The sequence below is a fragment of the Onychomys torridus genome, unplaced genomic scaffold, assembly GCF_903995425.1.
Source record: "Onychomys torridus unplaced genomic scaffold, mOncTor1.1, whole genome shotgun sequence".
Lineage (NCBI taxonomy): Eukaryota > Metazoa > Chordata > Mammalia > Rodentia > Cricetidae > Onychomys > Onychomys torridus.
Window position 1 is genome coordinate 1 of NW_023413909.1, and position 23,328 is coordinate 23,328.

The following is a 23,328-nucleotide window of genomic DNA, read 5'->3' on the forward strand; positions in this document are numbered from 1 at the left end:
TACAAGTGCCTCGTGCCACACACCACACACACCGCTGGCAACCTCTCCTCCTTTACAGTGTCAGACGCATGACCAGCTTTAGCAACTGGCACTTTTCTTATCACCTCGGTTCCTGTTTGCCTATCAGTAGGCCAGCCAGTGGCTCGGGACCCTCAATTCAAACCGCCAGGGCGCCTTATCTTATCTTTGGCAATGCCTTCCCAGTCGCCCGGAGGCTGGCTAGCCGCTGGCTTCTTAAAGGGGCTACACCCCATTCGCCACATTCACATCTGCTCCATTTGCCCTCAAGACCATGCCCAAGATCTGAGTGTTCTGTGCAGGGTTAGAACTTTCTAGAACACCATTCCTCCTCAACCTTTACCTTCACGGCTGCCTCAGGGCCGCTCCTGAAGAGATTTAGAACACGGAAAGATGCCAGTGTTTTTTATGTTTATGGTATCCCCGAGGGGGAACTGAGGTTGAAGCAGGGGAGGGAGAGGCTCTGGATATAATATTAGTTCTATTTCCATACGCTAGCAACAAGCAGTGCAAACACTTATAATAGCAGGGAAGAATATTAAATGCTTAAGGCTAAGCTTAACAAGAGATGCAAAGCCGATGTGCCCAAGAGCAGGAAACACTATTGAGAGGGATTAATAAAATCTAAAGAAGGAGAGATTCTGCGCAGTGGTGGCGCACGCCTTTAATCCCAGCACTTTAATCCCAGGGGAGGCAGAGGCAGAGGCAGGTGGATCTCTGAGTTCGAGGCCAGCCTGGGCTACAGAGTTAGTTCCGGGACAGCCAGGACTGTTATGCAGAGAAACTCTGTCTAAAAAGAGAGAGAGAGAGAGAGAGAGAGAGAGAGAGAGAGAGAGAGGGAGAGTGTTGTTTTCTTGGGTCAGAGGACAATGTTATTAAGACGTCTATTCTCCCTGATTCAACATAATCTCAATCAAAATCTCTGCAAGTTCTTTATAAAAACCAAGACAAAATCTAAAACTCACATAGAAAAAGACTTAGAATGTTCTAACCAAAGAAATGTTCTTATACAAGAAGAATGGAATCCTAACACTCAGGAGGCAACGGCAGGAAGATCGCAGTTTGGGCCAGCCTGAACCAAATGAGACCTTGTCTCGGAAAAAACTGAGGCTTCAAGTGTAGCTCGGATGCAGAACACTTGCTACCATACCTCAGGCCTGGGTTTGATCCCCAGCACCAGGTGGTGCAAGCCTATAATACCAGCACTGGGGGAGGAAAGGAGGCGGGAAGATGCAAAGTCAAGGTCGTCTTCGGCTACATAACAGGTTGGTAACAGGTCGGAGGAGCGAAAGTTAGATGGGAAATAGATGGCAGGGCTGAGGATGTAGCTCCATGGTAGAGCACCAGTCTACCATGAGAAAGGCCCTGGGTTTCAAGTCCCTGTCATGGAAGAGGAGGAGGAAGTTATTAACAGGGTCACTTAGGCTAAGAGTAAAGCCTCAGTAATCAAGACAAGATGGTGGTGTTATAAAGATACATATAGAAATAAATGGAAAACAAAACAGAAATTATCGTCACCAAGAGCCCTTTCGGCATAGGGCCCAGAGGGACAACTTGGAAAAGAGTCCTAATAATGGAAGGAGATGGGGAGATGAAGACAGCAAGAAAGAGAGGAGTTACCTAGACAGAGGAGGCTGACTGGTTCCTCCTCCAGCCTCCCCTTTCCTGCTGGGAGCAGCCCAGCCTCCAGCTCCTGTTGGTGGGGAAAGAAGGAAAGGGGCCCCCTGCAGCCTTTGGTCCAAAGAGAAAGGACCTGGAGGGAGTCAGAGAGAGGAGCCCCACCAGATAGGCAGTCTGGGGATTCTCCCTTCCTTCCCTGCGCTTTTCCACCCTTACCTTGCCTACGAATAAACCTATCCATTTGTGATCAATTGATTTTGACCAAGATATAAAGATGATTTCAATACATGGTACTGGACAAACCATAGGTCCATATTCCAAACAAACAACTACCACCCAACAAAAGAACCCTCATGAGGCTGGAGAGATGGCTCAGTGGTTAAGGGTACGGAGGCTTTTGCAGAGGATCAGGGTCGATTCCCAGCACCCCATGTGGTTTGCTTCCCACCACTGAAACTCTGGTTCCTTGGAATCTGACACCCTCTCTGATCTCCAGGGTTACGAGGCACACACACTCACACTAGAAATCAATAAATCTTTTGAAAAGAGAACCCTCTACTCAACCACTAAAAAACAACTTAGGACAGACCATAGACCTAAGAATAGGGGCTAAAAGAGCATTTCTAGAACAAAACATGAGAGACTTTGAAAACATCAGTGACTTTGGAGTTGTCTGAAGTAACTCAACAAAATGAACTTTGTCAAATAAAAGATGTTCTTAAAAAGACATTGTTCCGGGGCTGAGGATTTAGTTAAGTGGTAGAACACTTGCCTAGCAAGTGCAAGGCCCTGGTTTCTATCCTCAGCTACACACACACACACACACACACACACACACACACAAAGACATTGTTCCAAAACCAAAAGGCCAGTGAAGAGTGCCCCACACACAGGACTGACATGAGACTTCAAGAACCCACAAAGAGCACCTGACTTACATGGAGACAGTAAAGGAGACACCGGAAGTGCAAACGGAACAGCCGTGAGATGCCATGCACACACCCAGCGTGTGGGAGGGGAGTAGTTTTAGAACAACTAAACTTGAAAGACTGGCCAGTGCCCAGTGCGGTCCCGAATGGAGAGGTACTGATGAGGACAGGAAGGGGGCATCTAAGTGAGGGAAAGCAGGCCACTTCCTGAACCACTAAAGATGTAGTCACCAAAGAGCACATCCATCCTACTCCTGCATATGCATGGAGAAATTACAGCCTGTGTCTACACAAAGACATACACACCGACGATGCTCACAGCACCCTTAAACGAACAGCTCCGAGCTGCAGAGTCATCCACAAACCTGTGAACACGCATGAATCCACTGGGAAGGATGCCAATCACCAAGAGAACAAATTACTCATGTAGGCAATGAAGTGAATTAGCTAGATCTCAAAATAATTACGCTGAGTGAAGGAGCCCAGGCCTTCCAAAAGAGAATGCCACACTGTAAATACCTTAAAAACTGCAAGCTAATCTGTAGTGGCAGAAAGCAGATCAGTGTGGCCTGAGGACAGGGCAGAGCAAGAATTACAAATGAGACAGGAAGCAATTTGAGGGAGGGATGGGACTTTTTCTCTCTTCTGGATGAACCAGAGACTGAACCTAACTAAGGTCTTGCACTGAGCCAGATCTTTAGCCCTTTATTATCTTAACTGCTGCAGGAAGATTACAAATCTGGGGCTAGCCTGGGCTATATAGTGAAACCATATCCCCAAAATAAAGCAAAAAGAATATCTCACAAAATACATTGTTTTAGCCTCTAAATCTATGCCATTTCATGTCAACCATAACTCAGTAAAATTATAAAGAAGAAAAGCCTTCACTTGAAAAGGTTTGAGAGCCGGGAGGTGGTGGCACACGCCTTTAATCCCAGCACTCGAAGGCAGAGCCAGGCGGATCTCTGTGAGTTCGAGGCCAGCCTGGACTACCAAGTGAGTTTCAGAAAAGGCGCAAAGCTACACAGAGAAACCCTGTCTCGAAATCCCCCCCCCCCCCAAAAAAAAAAGAAAGAAAGAAAAAGAAAAGGCTTGAGACAAAACTTCCTCTTAACATACACCTTATGTTTCAGGTGTGGCTGTTTTAGGGCATGGAGGTGTGTGTGTGTGTGTGTGTGTGTGTGTGTGTGTGTGTGTGTTGGTGGTGGTGGTGGTGGTGGTTGATGGGGACTAAGTTGATAGTTCTCTAAGCTAAGCCCTTTGGCATTTGCTGAGTGTGAAGGAATCTACTAGACCTTCTCCACTGGAAATCTTGGGTGAGGAGCGGCTCAAGAAGCCAACTGAAGCTGAGCATGATGCATACCTGTGATCCCAGCACATGGAAGCAGAGCTGGGAGAATAGGAAATTCCAGGCCAACCTGGGCTACATAGAGAGACCCTGTCTTCAAAACAAACAAACCAGGCAGTTACCTTTAAAGCTGTCATACCCTGTTCTCATCCCTATAGCCTGAGTAGGGATATTTTTTTTAACAGGTACTATAGGTGGGTGACGTCCTCAGGAGAGCTGGTATTATCTGTGAATCAGAAAGAGTTGGGAGCAAACATGGGCTTAAGGTAGACAGACACCTTTGGGCAGGTGAAGTAGCACACACTTAGCAACACAGCAATTGGAAAACTGAGGCAGGAGATCATGAGTTGGAGGTCAGCCTACATAGCAAGACCCTGTCTCCAGAACAAAACAAAACAATAAAAGAAAAGTTCATGGAGCTGGAGGGATGGCTCAGTGGTTATAAACACTTGCTATTCTTGCAGAGGACCCGGGTTCAATTCCCAGCACCCACATGGCAGCTCACAATTGTCTGTAACTCCAGTTCCAAAGAATCCAAAGCTCTCTTCCTTCTAGCCTCCATAAGCACCAAGCATGCCTGCAGTGCTCACACATACAAGCAAAATACACACTAAAATAAAAATAAATCTTTAAGATTTGTTTTTAAATAAAATTTTTAAAAAAAGGACAGGAGTGATAACTCCATAGTTTAAAAGTTGTTCCTCCAGAAGACCCGAGTTATATTTTCAGCACCCACATCAGGTGGCTCACAATGGCCCATAACTCCACCTTCAGGGGATCTAGTGCTCTCCTCTAGCCTCTGCAGGCACACACACACACACACACACACCCCTCACTAAATCTTTTTTAAAAAATTCAGACTGAAAGGAAAACCCCACCAAGGAGATGGGTGTGCACAGGAGAGCTGGTCACTTTCTGGACTCTGAGCCTCCATCTGCAACCCCCATTAGACCAGAGCCAGTGACAGGCACCTGCTGGGAACTCTGCAGTCATGAAGTTCCACCTAGTATCACTGGCAAGATCGGCCTCTCTCATGGGATGAAGGTGCCAGCAGTTTCCAGGAGCAGCCTCCTCCCTCTTGCTCAGATGAACCCTCCACCCAAGCCAGGTTGGGTGTGTAAAGAGGGGCAGTCAGGAAACAGAACAAAAGCCTCTGTAGCATGCCCTTGCAGAGTGCTACTCTGGAACTGTGTATGTGATTGTTTATTTCTTTTTCTTTTCTTTCTTTCTTTCTTTCTTTCTTTCTTTCTTTCTTTCTTTCTTTTTTTCTTTTTTTTTTGTATGTGGAGCTGAGGATCGAAACCCAGGGCCTTGCACTTGCTAGGCAAGCGCTCTACCACTGAGCTAAATCCCCAACCCCGTGATTGTTTATTTCTTAGGCATGGTGGGTTCATGCAGGCTCCAGACCCTGTTTAGCCTATCCCCTTGATCTCTCTAGACCAGTGGTTCTCAACCTTCCTAATGCTGTGACCCTTTAATGCAGTTCCTCATGTTGTGGTGACCCCCCCCAACAGTAAAATTATTTCATTGCTACTTCATAGCTGTAATTTTGCCACTGTTATTAATTGTAATGTAAATATATATGTTTTCTGATGGTCTTGTGAAAAGGGTCGGTCAAGTTCCAAAAGGCTCACGACCCACATGTTGAGAACCACTGGTCTAGCGCCTCTGTGGTGCGGTGCTGAGGTGTTCTTGGCACAAAGATCTGGACAGGTGACTAGATTCTGCAACCTCGGGTCCTCATCTGACGACAGTGACTATTCCTAAGAAGTTCTTGAGAAAAAAGGAAAAATGAAAAAGTGGATGAAAAGGCACTTTGAAAACTTGAATTAATTTACAGTCATGACTGAGTGGCGTGGTCACATTGAGAATGTCCCTGAGCTACCTGCAGGGGGGGTTCCTCTCCTGCTCAGTTATAGGTCTGTAGCCCCAGAGAGTAAGTGCATCACTGTTTCCCTGCGGTGCCTAGTGGAGAAGACAGCCACAGGCTGAGGAACAGCCTGGCCTTCTGTGGCCAGACTCCTTCCTAGGGTTGCCCTTGTGAAATGCCCTCCCCAGGAGGGTAGACTGTGGACATCCAGCTCCAGTGTCTGGAAAATCGTACCAGGGAAAGTGCAGTTCAGAGTTCACTTGTCCCAGGTCCCCAGCGGTCTGTGATGGGAATGATGACAGATAATATTCCTAGCTGATGTCTGATACCTTTGGGGAGCAGTTTATTACCACAATTTTTAGGTATAACAGCCTATTAATAGAAGACTAATAACAGCAACAGTAATTAATATAAGTATTAGAATATTAATAGCAACAACTCATTAAGTGCTTACTGTGGGACAGGTACCCGCTATGCACAGGTATATAGCTACTCAGTAATGTTCATGATAACCCCAACATGGTAGGTACTATTCTGAGCCAAGAAACTGAGGCACAGAAATTTTAAATAGAAAGTCTAAGGTCTCCTGACATTAGAGCTCATGGGTTTTAATGACTGCCATACTCCCCCCTAGTGGCTGTTTAGAAGATTTGCAAGAGAGCCTTGGGTTTTCTAAAGAATGGGCGGCAAAACTCCAGCTATCTTTTAATTGCTGCACAGCGCAGAACAGACTTCCAAAACAAGACTTGCCCCAGTTCCTCCGAAAACCACTTTAGAGTGCATGCCTGGACCAAAACGCACTTCTTGTATAAGCTCACCCTACGTCAGTTCATCATACTGCTGAAAAGTTTGTGTGAGGTTTTAAGCTTTTGAGAATAAGTTTCCTCAACAGCTCGGCAAGGTTATGGTGACTATGAAGCAGAATATGACATAGTCTCAGAATTATCAGATAACCCGTTCTGCGTGTTGGCCATACACGTATTATAACAGTTCATACAACTGAGGGTTCTTTCAAAGCTGTGTTGCTGAAGAGCAAAGAAACCAGCTGCGAGTGTCTGCCAGAGGTGAGCCAGCACCCACGAATCACTAAGTGCCCCCTTAAACTGAGGTCGCATAGCAAAAGCTTTGGGAAATTATTTCAGGGGCTCTAGAAGACTGCTCAGTGGGTCAAAGTGCATACTGCTCTTTCAGAGGACCCGGATTTGGTTCCTAGCATCCACATCAGACAGCTCACAATGCCAGCTCCACAGCATCCTGTTCCATGGGTACCTGCAGTCGCGTGCACACATAGGCACACCCAAGGGCATACACTTAATTAAAAACAATTATGTAGCCAGGCGGTGGTGGCACACGCCTTTAATCCCAGCACTCAGGAGGCAGAAGCAGGTGAATCTCAGTGAGTTTGAGGCCAGCCTGGTCTACAAGCGAGTTCCAGGACAGCCTCCAAAACTACAGAGAAACCCTGTCTTGAAAAACCAAAAACAAACAAACAAACAAACAAACAAACAAAACAATTATGTTTAAAAAAAAAAAAAAAGCTAGGCATGGTGGCACACTCCTTAATCCCAGCACTCAGGAGGCAGAGGCTGGAGGACCGCTGTGAGTTCCAGGTCAGCCCGGTCTACATATCAAGTTTGAGTACAGCCAGTGCTATATAGTGAGAACCTGTCTCAAAAAACAAAAATTACTAAAAAAAAAAAATAATAATAATTTCATTTCACATTTTTGCCATTCTTTATATTTACCCTTATTTATTTGTTTCTTTGTTTAATTTACATATGTATTTATTGGTTTTGTTTTTTGGTGTTTGAAGGCATGGCTGTCCTGGAACATGTAGTCTAGGCTGGCCTCAAACTCACAGAGACCCACCTGCCTCAGCCTCCCGAGTGCTGGGATTAAAGGTGGACGCCACTGCCTGACATTTCCCTTAATTTTTAAATTTTCTGTTGTGTGCAGAGGTCAGACAATTTTGTGGAGTCTGTTCTCTCCTTCTGACTTTACGAGGGTTCCACAGCGCCCTTATCTGCTGAACCATCTTTCCAGCTGGTTCCTAAAATGTTTGAAGTTCTGCGTCAATGTCGGTTTTCTTCTCTTTCTCTGACACTGTCCCCAGGACCCACTTGTGATTACTTTTTCTCAGTCCACTCATGGTTTTCCGTTGATCTTTGGAAATGGAGATCTAGTGAGGCCATTTAAATCCACCGGGGGGGGGGGGGGGATGGCATTTCATGCCAGATGTGTCTGGGATCCATCCCAAGGCCCTTGGCGTTGTGACAATGACCTCACACAGCCCAGTCCCAGCAGGCTCCACATGCTTCTTCACCCTGCTTTGTCTCTGATGTACCCCTCTTTTCCATTCAGGGTCACTTCCCTGTTCCTCATGTTAGATATAAGTGACCTGGGTTCTCTTATTATCTGACATAGATATTTTGTGGGTTTCTTCGTTCACAGTACTGGGGAACCGAATCTAGAGCCCTGGGCATGTCAGGCAAGCATTCTACCACTGTGTGATTCATAGATCCAGCTGTTTATAATTGATTTTTAAATTTTTATTATTTTATGCGAATGAGAGTTTTGTATGTGTGTATGTCTGTGGATCATGTGTATGCAATGCACAGAAGCCTGAAAAGAATATTGGATCCCCTAGAACTGGAGTTACAGACAGTTGTGGGTCACCATGTGAGTGCTGGGAATTGAACCCAGGTCCTCTGGGAGAGCAGTCAGTGCCCTTAACTGCTGAGCCATTTCTACAGTCCTGGATTTAGCCATACACACACACACACACACACACACACACACACATATATATGTATATTTTGGGATTACAATTACATCATCCCCACCCCACCTTTCCTTTCCTCCCTCCAAATACTCCCATGATCCCCTCCTTGCTCTTTTTCAAATTCATGATCTTTTTTCAATAACTGTTGCTATACACACACACACACACACACACACACACACACACACACACACACTCACTCACTCACTCCTAAACACATAAGAACAACCTGCTCAGTCTGTATACTGTTACTTGTGTGTTTCAGAGCTCTGTATACTGTTACTTGTGTGTTTCAGAGCTGACCATTTGGTGTGTGCTCTTCCCTGGCAAAGACTCTGTCTCCTGTTCTCAGCACTTCTGAGTTGCCTGTAGCTCTTTGTGTGGGGTTGAGGCCTTCTGGCCTTTCCCCCTCCATCCATATTAGTGTGTCTATTGTTGCTGTCCTTGTTCAGCTCATTTGGGGGCAGTGATGTTGGTGAGACTTTATGGGTGTCTTCTGACATTTCCTAGAAGACACAATCATAGCAAACTCTCTTACACCACCACCACCCTCCGACTCCAAAATGTTCTCTGAGCCTTAAGGTTTGGGAGTTGTTTTGTAGATATATCCACTGGGACTGGACTCCACAACTCTGCATTTGATTGGTTGTGGCTTTCTGCAACAGTCTCCATCTGTTGCAAAGATAAGTTTCCTTGATGCAAAGTGAAGACTATATTTCCCAGGCTAGACCCTGGAGAAGGAGTCTTTTCAAATATTTTATTTTGAGACATGGTCTCATTAAATTGTTAAAGCTGACCTTGAACTCTAACCTCAGGAGGCCTTGAACATGTGATCCTCTTGCCGTAGCCTACAGAGTAGCTGGAATGACAGGTCCTAGTATCAGGTTTCAGTTTTGTGCTTACGCTCTACTATTGGGGGTGGTAGGTTGAAGAAAAGATCTTACTAGATAGTACAGGTTGACCCTACACTCACTGTGTAGCCCAGGCTGGCCTCAAATCTGAGCTCCTCCTGCCTCAGTCTCCTGATGTTAGAATAAGATTACAGACCTGTGCCACCACGCTTTACCTGTTTACTTATGTACATGAGGGTTTTCCTTTCTATATGAAACAACTTAAGGTTATTTGTTATTTGTTTTTGTATTTGAGAAAAGATCAACCTACCTCAGCCTCCTGAGTGATGGGATTAAAGGTGGGTACCACCACACCCAGCTTGACCTCTGTTTTCTATTTCTTTATGAGTAGTACAAGTTCATAGACTTCATGTTGTATTTTTTTTGTAATTTTATGTATTTATTTAGTGTATCTATCTGTCTATGTCTGTCTCTGTCTATGCCACAAGGAATTACAGGCAATTGCAAGCAGCCTGACGTGGGTGCTGAGAACTGAACCCGGGACTTCTGGAAGAGCAGGGAGTGTTCTTAACCACTGAGCCATCTCTCCAGCCCCACATGCATCTCCTTAAGTCCTTGTCTGAGCTTTTGTATACTGAGAGACACCATGTCTCACAGGTGATTTTTGTGTTCCTTTCTAGTGTGGCTTTGGGTTCTCAGATGGTATTTGGCTATCAGTCATACCATCTGCGAGCTTCATGTTGGGATCAGGGGCACATTGTAAAGGAGAGCTCACCCCAGCTCCCTTTAAAATGGGGCAAAGGTTATCAGAAACCATCTGCCTCTTCTCTTGTTTTAAAACGTATCTCATGTGTATAAGTGTTTGTATGTATATATGTATGTGTACTGCATGCCTACCTGTGCCTGCTGAGACCAGAATGGAGACTTGGATCCGCTGGATTTCAGAAGGCTGTGAGTCACCATGTAGATGCTGGGAACCAAACTTGGGTCCCTTCAGGATCAGCAAGTGTTCTTAACTGCTGAGCTAGCCCTTGAGGCCCCCATCTGCCTCTTCTTGAGGCTCACAGAGCAAGGAAGGATGTACCCATGTCTGCCCAGCTGCAGAGTGGACTGGCACAGGTTACCTAACTGTCCAGTCTTTTCCTAAGACCAGGTCTCCACCAGCTCAACCTCGCCATCCCTCAGGGCTCTGTTGGGGAAAGGAAATTGGAGTCTCTGCTGCCCAATTCTGTGTGGCACCTATACTCTTGCTGTATAAACCTGACTCCCCTTAGGTATGCTATAGGTTTTACTTAGATGAGTCTGGGTCCCTAGCATTTCTCATATGTACTAGCACAAAGCAAAAACAAACAAACAAAGCCCCAAAACAACAATAACAAAAACAAAAAACAAAAACAATGACTAGCACAATTTCAAAGAGAGGAGCCAGGCTGGGTGTGGTGGCACATGGGAGGCCAAGGCAAGTAGATCTCTATGAATTTAAGGCCAGCCTGGTCTCCATAGTGAGTTCCAGACTAGCGAGTAGAGACTTTGTCTAAAAAAAAAAGCAAAAGGGTGGGGCACCATTCCAATTCTTCCTATACTCTCTACCAAAACCAGTGAGAAAACCCAGGCATGCCTAGACCCTCGCCTTTCCATATCCAGTCCAAGCTGTTCAGAGGAGGTGGGCCAGAAAGGGCCTTATGAATGTTAGTTCACAACAGGCCTGTGTCTTTAAGTAGCCATTTGTGTGGGGAAGTGGAAGGACAGAGTTAATGATTTACCAGAGGCTCCTTCACTGTTGCCAAGGGTCAGCTTCCCAGGAACATGCCCAGGATCGGTCCTCTGGGCTCACTACCAGCCAGCTGATCAGGAAGGCCCCCCCAGTGGACTGAAGCATGATCTCCATCACCGAGTGGCAGAGTGATAGGCGTGGCTGGGGGTGGGCGCAAGTGGGGCTATAGAGGGAGTCCCTGCTAGGGTGAGTGAACACGTGCTCTTCCCAACTGGGCTTTTCCGTTGGGATCTACGGATGTGACCTCTGGAACCAGCAGTTGGAAGCTGCTGTATTGGCATCCTCAAAGGACCAGAGTCAGGGCAAGTGTGACCTCTGCCTTGTAGAGGGTGGGGCCAGCCCAGGCACTCAGGCCATCAGAAGGAAGTTCACAAGGCAGGCTGAGCCCATAGTTCTGAAAACTGGGATTCCTCTGCCTGTTCAGACATCTCCCCAAACCCTCAAGGTCTTCTGTGGCCCTGGGTCTGTATCCTCACTCCAAACATCCCTACTTCTTTGTGGGAGTAGGGAGACAGCAGCCCACTGCCTGGGAAGAGTGGGTCAGCTTTGGGGAGGAGAGAGCTGTAGGTTTCACTGGGTCAGCGGCTTAGCCTCTGAGCCAACTTTCTCCTCAGTGAATCTATGGTAACTATCTGCTGTATGCCAAGCACTGTGCCAACACAGAACGCAATGCTAAAAGTAAGAGAGGTAATGCCTCCTGTGTGTAGCAAGGTAGATAGTAGTAAGCACCCCTTCCCATCCTAAAGCAAAAATAAAGGGGCCATGAGCTTGAAGAATGTGTGTGTGTGTGTGTGTGTGTGTGTGTGTGTGTGTGTGTGTGTGTTGGGGGATTCATTTCCATCGGCCAAGGAAGGCTTTGCCGGAAAAGGCCCTGATGCCGCCGCCGCCGCCGCCGCCGCCGACTACAAGAAGTGAGAAGGTAGACTATGCAGCCATGTGCAGGAGAATGTTCCAGGAAGAGGGAACCACTGGCACAAAGGTCCTGAGGCATTATACCCGTGGTGTGTGTGTGTGTGTGTGTGTGTGTGTGTGTGTGTGTGTGTGTGTCCCAACAAAGAGGTTGGTGTGGCTGGAACATCAGAGGTGGAAAGGAGAGCTTGGGTAAGGGAGGTCCCCGAAAGACAGCCCATGGTGGATCACTGTACAGATGGGCAAGTTTGGAGGGTGCTGTATGTGAGAGGTGTGACCTTTTCGCATTTTAAAAGCTCACTCTGGTTGCTGGAATTCTCAAGAACAAATTGTAGAGGGTAGGGTAGCAATGAAGAGGCCTTTCTGAGGTGAGAGAAGGCAGGAGATGCAATGCAGAGATGGGAAGTGGTCCTGTGTGACTGTTTGGAGGAATTTGCTGGAAGACGGGATGTGAGATATGAAGGGATGAAGAGTCAAGAATACCTCCCTGGTACCTGGGGAGTGGATTGGAAAGTGGATGTGGAAGTGGGAAGCAGGAGCCAGATTTGCATAGGCTGGGTATGTTTGTCTCAGACATCCGGGTGAGACCTCAGGCAGAGAGTAGAGGGTCTGAACTTGAAGAAAGAGACTTACCCAGAAAGAGAAATCTGGGAGTCAACATGTCTATAGCTGGTGCTTAAAGCCATGGGAGTCCCCGGATCCTTGGAGCACAGCCTTTCAGTCTTCCCACTCCCTGAGTGTTTGGGCACAGATGATGCTGTCGTGGAAACTGTCCTGAGCACTATGGACGTTTAGCAGTACCTCTGGCCACCCAGGTGACATCAGCCAACCCTCCACTACCTTCTGACAACCAAAGTATCTCCACATCATACCATACACCCCCAAAACTGCCCGCTCAGCATGCCCACCCTGCCACCCAGGGAGTAAAAAAGACAGAGGAAGAAGGATGGATCCCGGATTCCTGAGCCCACGCTGACGTGGCATGCTGGCACGTGTTACTAAGCTCATCAGCCTTCAGGTGTGATAATACGCTCTTACTGGCTGTGACAAGTCCTGTGAAGAACGGTGCTTAGTCCTGCAAGAGGAAGAAACGACAGAACCAGATTGATGCCAGAGCACAGAGGTTGGGACCGGCTTCCCTGAGGAGCTGCCATTTAAAACCGCGAGGAGAGTGTTCCACACGAAGAAACCTCATACACAAAGGTCCTGGGGCAGGAAAGTATGGGCATCATAGAAAGTCAAAGGCTGTAAGAGGAGTGTGGTGGATTCGAGAGAAAGTGGAAGAAGTTTGAGCTCCCCGCCCCCCACAGGATCTATAATGCACATACAGAAATGGGTCCCTGATTCATTCCGAGTGAGTGGAATGACCAGGATGCTGTATGGGCAGCTGGTCCGTTTTCAATCTCTGAGCATTGTATGGAAGAGGGTTGGCGATGGGAGTAGTGGAAAGCAGGAAACGAGACTAATGGAGGTTGTGCAGGGGGCGGGGCAGGGGGAGAGGGGTGTCCAGGAGAGAGAAGAGGGTGGCTGGCTAGGAGTGGCGTGGCGGGAGGGAGAAGCGTGGCGGTTTTTGGATGCTTCTGAAAGCATCTGCCCGAGACATTCGATTAGACAGGAGGGTGGCAGCCGCCTCAAGTGACTTGGCAGACAGTGGCAGCCGGGACGCTTTCACAGGAGGTGGAGGATAAAGAAAGGAAGGCTGATCACAGCTTGGGACCAGTGGTGTGCACAGTGCCAGAGAGAAAAGCCAGCCAGCAGCCAAGCAAGCAGCAGGATCCCGTGAGTCCTGGGCGAGAGAGATAAATGTAGACATTGTCAGCACACAGGCAGCATTTAAAAACACTGGAAGGCGTGTGAACACAGAGTGAGGAGAGGCAGGGGCTGGGCCCAAACCCTGAGTGAGCCAAATCATAAAAGAAAGAAAGTAGGTGCTGGCGGGGGCCTGGGAAGCGGGAGATAGCTAGCCAACCGGAAGAAAATCAGAAAGAATCCTGGGAGTCAGGAGAGGAGATCTCAACCAGGGGGTGGCCTGCTGTTCACTGCCAAGGACTGACACCTACTTGGAGATTTGGTTACCTGAAGGTTATTAATGGCCAGAGCAAGAACACTTTGTGCAAAAATGGCCAATGTCACATTTCACAGTCTCCACTGGATTCAAGGCCTGGGTGGGCAGCAAACTCCCTCAGGTTTCAGTTTGGTTTGTGACGTGGAGTTAACCACAGCCCCTTCACAGGTGGTTATGTCAAGTTAAGATGTGACCTGTGCCCGATACGGCATGAGCACCAGCTGTCTATCACTATGGACATCTCCCCTTCTTCCTCTCCAAAGGTCCTATCTGAAAGTCATTTGATGGAACAGGAAGGGGTACTCAAAATGGGGAGCGAGAGCCCCAGCCTGTGGGCAGAGCAGGTAGCCAGGATGGGGTGAGGAGGACGTTCCCATGGGGTAGAGGCAGGACCTTACACAGGAGGGTCCACTGTGTCACCTGAAGAGTAAAGGTACTTCATCGGTGGTAATCAGGCTAGAAGCAGATTCGCCCCCCAGGCTGCTGTAAGTGTACACGGTAACTTCTGGCTGATTGCTCTGCCCGTGAGCTCTTGCCTTGAGAAAGTCTTAGACACACCCTATGAAGGGACCACCTACAAATAACAGGCCTGCATCTTCCAAAGATCAAGGTCATGTGAGTACCGATTGTGGAAGTATTCCAGACATGCACACTGAAGGTGGCACATGCTGATGAGCAGTGTTCTTTCCCTATGAATGTTGTTACGGGCACGCATGGGTAAAGCTCGAGCAGGGTCTCTCTGAAGGGGAGGGAAGGATACTCCTAATGGCTCAGGGGTGACATCTACTTGCAAGTAGGTGAGGACCCCAGAGTACTTAGAAATTTCGGTACATTTGTGATTGTAAAAAGAAAAGGGCCACAGCTGCCTCACACTTGTAGCCCTAGCTACTTGGTAGGCTGAGGCAGGAAGATCACATGAATTGGAGAAGAAGGATGAGGAATTTGAGAACCAATTGATAGATTACTCCTTACACACGAGTGGGCCAAAGAAACCTATCCATCTGCCCCAGGAGGCAATGCCCTGTAGCCAAAAAAAAAAAAAAAAAAAAAAAGAAAAGAAAAGAAAAAAGAAAAAAAAGACATTGAAGCTGGCTTTGCCTGATGCATTCTGAAAAGCTATGCCTTGGTCACCTGGCTTTGGCCTGTCCCCGAGGGCTGCAGGCTGGGGGCTCCTTCTGGCAGCAGTTTGGGAACTTCAGGACCTAAGGACCTGAGGTTGAAGAGTAGAGACTCAGACTTGAGATGATACTCGACATAGAAAGACCCCAAACTGGACAGTCTGAAGCCAGGGGAGGTCTCTACCCTTGCTCTGCTGTGCCCTGGAGCCCGGCCATCCTCAGTTTGCCTTACTCCCTGCATGCTGCTTTGTAACTTGTGCAGCAGGGGGCGCACTGCGACCTCTGTCTGGATCACGCACCGATCACCTTCCAGCCGGTGTATCTATCTGTAAGACACGCCCACCCAAACCCACTGCCTTCTCCTCTGCACGGCTGCTATCCTGAAAGGAACTTCAGGTGCAAGCCCCCCTTCCTAAATTTGACTGAATCACTGAACTATAGTAGGAGCAAAAGATGGGGGACGTTTTGAAGCCCTGTGTGAGAAACACACTTCCTGACATGTGTTTATGAGCTTGTGTGTGACGCTGAATGCCAGAAGCAACTAAATGTGGCCTATTTAAAAAGGCTGATCCCAACAGAGGAAAATTCTGGAACTGCACCAACCTGTGAGAAGAGCACAGAACAAACCAGCAGTGATCATGGCACAAACCACTGTTAGAGAAGAAGTCTAACATAAAAAAAAATGAGCTGCACTCTGTGGGAGACACCTGTAATCCCAGCACTGGGGAGGCTGAGGCAGGGGGACTTTCCTGGGCTACAAAGTAACCCCAATAACCCCAAAGTAATTGTAACGCCTATGTGAGAAGATGCAGAGAGTGGTTGGTTGGTTGGTTTAGGTTTTTTTGAGACAAAGTTTCACTCTCTATATAGCTCAGGCTGATCTTAGACCCACTTTACGTAACTCTCCCGCCTTTGCCTAAGGCTGGGATGGCAGCATGCGCCACCACACAGGACATTTTGTTTCACGTCAGCCTTTCACTCTGTAGCCCAAGCTGATCTTGAACTCATGATCCTCCTGCCTCAGCCTCCTGAGGTGCAGACATACACCACTGAGCAGGCCATGAATTCTCATCTGGTTGTGCCTGTGGGTCACTTTGGATTCTTCCACATCTCAGGATCCTTGCCACAGGAGTTTCCTCATATTGGTTCTCAGAATCTTGATAGGGATCCAAAATGGTCTTGGGTGCCTCTAATGGCATCAGCACACATCTTTGGGCTCACTCAAGGGGTGAGGGGAGGGCCACTGCTGTGGCTGGTTAGTGTAATCAATCCCATCACTCCTGGCCTCTGCTTCCAGGAGGACCACATCTAAAAGCCTCTCGTAGCCTCCTGACTCAAATTCCTGTTTCTCTAAGAAGCAAGCAGCAGTGAATCACGGTCAGAGTGTGTGGACCGGAGAGCCAGGCTCTGCTGTCCTTCCCAGAAAGACATACAAAGCAAATCTGAGAAACTTAGGTTTTTTGCAAGACAAACAGACAAACAAACCCAAGTTCATTCTTAAGGGTGCACAGGATGGGCATACAGATATTTTAACAGTACAAAACAAATAGCAAAACCATATTGATATCATGTCTCCATGTAGAGGGAAGGGTGTCTTATGAGACTGGAGTCATGATGTATATTTTTCTGGCCAGTGTAAGGAGATAGCAGACTTTTGTTGTTGTTACTGTTTTCAGGCAGAGTCTCTCTGTGTAGCCCTGGTTGTTCTGGAACTCACTCTGTAGACCAGGCTGTAACCCACAGAGATCCTCCTGCCTCTGCCTCCCGAGTGCTGGGATTAAAGGCGTGTGCCACCACACCCAGCTGATAATATATTTGTATCACATTATATATAATATTTTATAACAAGTATACAAATTTAAAGCATGCCTGGCATTGGGTGAGCACCCACAGTCCCAGCTATGCAGAAGGCTGAGATGGGAAGATTGCAAGTTCAAGGCCAACCTAGGCGACAGACCATGACCCTGATTTGGGGAGCAAGTTGGATGCAGCACTAGCATAGAACACTTGTCTAGCACATGGAGTACAGCCCTGGATTCAGCTCTCACTACTGCAACAAATCTCAATCATTCCCATTAAAGAAATGTGGTACAGTCTTCCACGATGCTCCCGTCTGCAAAGTTGTAGTGGGTGGATACCTTATCTCCTAGAGTAGAAACATCGTACAGTGTGGAAACAGAACACAGCCATTCTATAGCCCCAAGGGTATTATTGTATTCTGCTGAGCTGTCCCTAGGTGCTAAGAAGTTTCATTTGGGCCAGCACCATTGGGCATGGAAGGAGTCAATAAGCCCAAACATGTCATGAAGGTCTGTCAGAAACCTGAGATCCTACCTCTAAAAACAAAGCAAAACCCCACAGTGTGGTACGAGATTGTCAGCATGGCTGCTATCAGAAACATTAAAATTGGGGTTGGAGGGATGGCTCAGCAGCTCAGAGTGTTCACTGCTCTTCCGGAGGACCCATGGGAACTGCCTGGGACTCCAGCTCCAGGGTACCTGACAGCCTCTCCTGGCCTCTGCAGGCACCCACACTTGGCATGCAAACACACAGCACACAGACACACATACATACACATAAATGAAAATAAAACTAAAAATATTTTTTAAATCAAGTTTTGCCAAGGATGTGGGATGTCTTGTGCCTTGGGGACAGGTAAGGGAAAGGAATGAGCCAGTCTGGAAAATAGCTCTGGAGCTTCTCAAATGTCAGTGAGAGAAATTAGCATGTGGCCCAGAAACCCCACTTCTGGGTATAAACCAGAGGGTCAGAAAGCAGGATTTTTTATTTGTTTGTTTGTTGAGATGGGTGCTCTGTAGTCCACCATGATCTCAAGCAGACAAGGATGACATGGACTCACAATCCTCCTGCCTCCACCTCCCAAGTGCTGGGATATTACAGACCTGCATTGACATGCTCAGCTTTGAAACCAGGAACTCAAAGATTGTGTGTGTGTGTGTGTGTGTGTGTGTGTGTGTGTGTGTGTGTGTGCATGTTTAATGGCACTTTATTTTATTTTTATTTTATGTTCATTGGTTTTCTGCCTGTCTGTATATCTGGGTGAGGGTGTCAGATTCCATGGAACTAGAGTTACAGACAGTGGTGAGCTGCCAAGTGGGTGCTGGGAACTGAACCCGTGTCCTCTGGAAGAACAGCCAGTGTTCTTAATCTCTGAGCCATCTCTCCAGTCCAATTTTTAAGTTAGCCTTAAAAAAAGGCAGCATAATGAATGGTTGTTTATTGCCTATCACAGTGGCAGAGAGTCAAATTCACATTTCCTTATGAGATGAGAAGGACTTCAGACCAAACAACCACGTGTCCTGTCCATTATTTCTGAAGAGAATGATCAGAAGCACACACCACAGGCCGGAGTACAGCCCTTGACTAATCAGGTGCCCTGACTGCCCCACACTTCTGCCTGCTGCTCATTGGTTTTGTTAACTCCCGTGCTCTTCCATGGCACCCACAGGACATTGCTAATGGATAGGGACACTGTTAGTGGTGGCGGTCAACCCTGTCAGCCAATGACTGACTCTGCTGAGTTGAAAGTTAGAGGAGACTAGGGGGAGAGGGGTTACCTAGAACCCCCGCTGCAGGATAGGTGAGCGTCTTCCTAACTGATGGCTTCTCTTTTCCCAGTCACTTGGGGCAGGTCAGCACTGAGGGCTGAGGAGAGAGGAGAGGGCACAGAGGAATCCAGGAGCCAGCCAGGGCCTGGAGCTCACAGTCCTGAGCTTTCAGCCACGTCTCTCTCTCCTTGCTGCTGCATACGGCCCTGGAGCTCTCAGCCGAAGGAAAGAATAGGCAGGTTACTGAGTTCTGTCGGGGCTCAATCCTGAAAACAACGCGCTGCAGGCACAGGGAGGGCTGTGTTGACAAAATGTGAGGACAAAGCTGCCCAGGAGCCCAGCAGCTCCTGCCCATCTTCCTTCCCCTGGCCGGCTTTCTCCTACACAGAGAGCCTACACAGAACGCCTGACCCATGGGGTAGGGAAGCTGAGCTCTCCTTGCTTCTTGCAGAGATTGGTGTGGGCATCACCGGCTTCGGCGTCTTCTTCATCGTCTTGGGTATACTCCTGTACTTCGACTCCGTACTCCTGGCTTTCGGCAATGTGAGTCCCCCAGAACTAGGTACCTCTCCTGGATGGCCAGGAGGGTCAGCCCCGAGTTCATTCAGATCATAGCTGTTCAGGGTGGAGGAGGACTTGGGGAGGGGGGCGGACGACAGCAGGGTCTGTGGGCACGGAGAAACTGAGATGATTACACCAAGCTCTAGGTGAGGTCCTGGTGTTCCCACGATGAATCAGACCCTGTCCCCGCCACCAAATCCCTGCATTTAGGAACAAGGATATAACCCATGGTAGCAGAAGCTGTGGGGAAGCCAGAGTAAGATGAATGCTTCGCTATGAAACAAGGACTGAGAGGGAGGAGTGGACCAAAGACAGCTAGCTGGGAAGGAGATGGAGGGGTTGGGACATTGAAAGAAAAGGCACAGTGGAGGTGTGGGTGGGGCATGGAACTAACTACTAGAAGGAAGAGTTCAATTCTGTGGGAGCCTGGGCCCCATAAAGTGACCACTAGGAACCATGTGGAAGGCTCTGGCAGAAGCACACAGGGGGCACCTTTCAGGGACTTTGGGTACCAACATCTTGTCTGTAAAAGAGGAAGATCTCACCCCACAGCAGCCTCCCTGGGAGTCTATATGAGGAGCTTGGAGCTGAGGAACTGGGTGGAAAGTGAAAGGCCTTCAAGTCCATCCCTCTGCTTCAGGACATTTCTATTCTCTACTAGATAGAGTCATTTCCAGCTCTGGGATTCTGTCCCACTGCTGGGACACACACACACACACACACACACACACACACACACACACAGTGACACACACAGACACACAGAGACACACACACTGTGACACACACTGTGACACACACACACTGTGACACACACACACAGACACACAGAGACACACATACTGTGACACACACACACATCGTGACACACACACACTGTGACACACACACACAGACACACAGAGACACACATACTGTGACACACACACACATCGTGACACACACACACAGACACACACACACCATGACACACATACACATACACACACACACTGTGACATACACACACAGACACACACACACTGTGACACACACAGACACATACACACACTGTGACACACACTGTGACACACACACACAGACACACACACAGACACATATACACACACACTGAGACACACACACAGACACACACTGTGACACACACACACTGTGACACACACACAGTGACACACACACACAGACACATATACACACACACTGAGACACACCCACACCCACACACTGTGACACACACACTGTGACACACACAGAGACACACTGAGACACACACAGACACACTGAGACACACACACTGTGACACACACACACAGACACACACCCTGAGACACACACACACAGACACCCTGAGACACACACACTCACACGATGACACACACACACACAGACACACACACACACTGTGACACACACACATACACCCAGAGCCCTGGGGGATGGGGTGGAACTTGCTCTCTCTGTCCTCACTCACTCCCCTGGGCCTGCAGCTGCTGTTCCTGACTGGCCTCTCCCTCATCATCGGCCTGAGGAGGACGTTTTCCTTCTTCTTTCAACGACACAAGCTCAAGGGGACCAGCTTCTTCCTGGGGGGTGTAGCCATTGTGTTACTGCGCTGGCCCCTGCTGGGCATGCTCCTGGAGGCCTACGGATTTGTTAGCCTCTTCAAGTGAGTACCATCTCCCTCAACCTCAGAATACTGGGGTTTAGGGAGAAATGGCCTGGTGGCCAAGATTCAAATCTCCAATCTCCTTACTCATTCAGGACACTAGGGGTTCACTTCCCAGCCTGGCTGCCTCCATGCCCTGTGAACGATCAGGCATCCATCCCATCAGGCCTGGCCAGCTTGAAAAGGGAAGGAAGCCTCGGCGGCAGGAGGATGCTGAGACACAAGGCTGTGCCCACATGAACACAACCTCTAGCCGCCATCCATGCCAGGGGCTCAGCCTCTAGTGTAGATGTTCCCCACCCCATCAGGCCAAGATAATAATCATGAGAGTAACTCACAAAAATGTATGCCCTTTGAGCTTGGCTGTATGTGAGGTCCTATGACGTAGGTACCAATACTGTTAAGCACATTTGAAAACTGGCCATGGGTTCAGAGAAGTGAGGGATTTGTTCAGAGTGTACAGTGTTAGTAAGAGGCAGAGCCATGCATCTGTAAGACCCCCGGAGCTCAGCCTGAGGTTCTCAGTCACTTTACTCTGCTGCTTCTTTCAACAGACCCCAGGACATGTCTGTCCCCAGGGCCGAGGGGCTGCTCTCCCAGGAGCCAAAGTCTGATCCTTTGAGTAGGGGATGTCAGTTTGCTACCTTCCTCCTCCCCTCCTGGGCCACCACTGACCCTGGTCTTCTCTTTGTTCCTAGGGGCTTTTTCCCTGTGGCCTTTGGATTCCTGGGCAGTGTTTCTAACATCCCCTTCCTGAGCACCGTAAGTAGATGAAGTCTGGGCTTGGCGGTGGTGTTTGGGGTGGGAGAGGGTATGGAATGGGTTAAAGTGGTCTCCTAAGTGCCCCAGACCCCTGCTACCCTCCCTCCTGCCCCCCCAAACCCTCTGAGACACACCCACCCCAGGTTCACTCCCCTCCCTCCCTGTTTCTTCTCCACTTGACAAGATCCAAAGCAAGGGCCCTGTAGGCTGGAGTAGCTGAGGTGTGGGTGAAAGAAGGCAGTCATGAACAGCTCCCCAGCCCAAGAAATGAAAACTCCAGGTGACCCAGGCAACATGTGCTTCTGGGACACATGATTAAGTCTGGGCCACGGGCATGTACGACAGCTGGTGACATCAAGTAAAGCAGGGAGTGGAGCCTGTTCTGGGCCCACACCTACCTCTGAAGCACCTGACAGATGCACACTGAGACACCCAAGAAGGGGGCCAGAACCCCACATCTTGCAGCGCCTGCCAGCTGGGCACACCCCACCGCCACTGGCCACGTGTAGTGCAGCATAGCCCCGCATCTCAAGGCCAGCTGGGTAATAGCCTGGATATTGAGTCCACTTCCCACTCTTTGTCTGGAATAATGATTCTTGGCTCCCACAGCTGTTGCAGAAACTTCAAGGCTCCAGCTCAATGGTCTGAACCGTCGAGATGCGCTCCTTGAACTTGGATTGTTGGTGAGGGGGCTGGAAGGGAAATGGGGGTTATCCTCATGAGCCCCCCTCCCCAGCACTGACTTACTTCCATCACACTCGGGCATCTCCAAGTCCGGCAGGAAGATGGAGCTGACTGACTGATCTTAGACCCCCAAGTTATCTCAAGACGCTGCCAGGAGTAGAGATCCTGACCCTGACACCCAGTGGAGGCTGGAAGCAACTTTCCCAATCTGAATTTATACAGGGGAGTGAAGATTAAATCCTCAAGCTGTGAATGTGTCTGAGATTTGGGGTTTGATGTCTCCAGTCCAGGGTATCCAGCCCAGCCCTAGGTTGGACTTGCAATCACTTCCCAACCTAATACTTACAAGGTGTAATTGCAACCTCTAAGAGTCGGACCCTCTAATTGGTGTAATTTTCATGCTGGTATTTAACATCCTAAAGGGGCTGATATGGTTCTAAGCTTCAGTTAATATTAGGCAAGCAATGGGAACTAACCCACACAGCCACCAGGAAGAGTATCTCAGGCCTGAGGTGGCCACTCCAATTAGGACACAGCAGGGTAGAGTTGGTGCAGAAACCACCTTACTGTTTGGGGGTGGATGGCGCCATTGCCTTCAGAGAACCCAGCCTCACAGAGGAGCTGGTCCTTGTTCTGGGGAGCCCCTCGTCTCATGGTTAAAGGGAGTTTTTCTGAGACAAGGTTGGCCTGGAAACTCACGATCATCCTGCTTCGAATGTCTGAGTGGTGGGATTATATATATGATGCACCATACAGGCTTAAAGGAGTGGACCGAAGAAAGGCTCAGGCCAGGCTTTAGTAG

The 23,328-nt window shown here is 48.5% G+C and overlaps 1 protein-coding gene across 1 annotated transcript; it reads left to right on the forward strand.

The window, feature by feature from the left end:
* Positions 1-12,066: 12,066 nt before the first annotated feature.
* LOC118576565 (vesicle transport protein GOT1A-like) lies at positions 12,067-22,511 on the forward strand. The gene is made up of 5 exons (XM_036176788.1): positions 12,067-12,103; positions 19,140-19,396; positions 20,902-21,080; positions 21,779-21,842; positions 22,452-22,511. Exons 1-5 carry the CDS (start codon positions 12,067-12,069, stop codon positions 22,488-22,490), a joined length of 576 nt encoding a protein of 191 aa, XP_036032681.1. The 3' UTR covers positions 22,491-22,511.
* Positions 22,512-23,328: the final 817 nt, after the last annotated feature.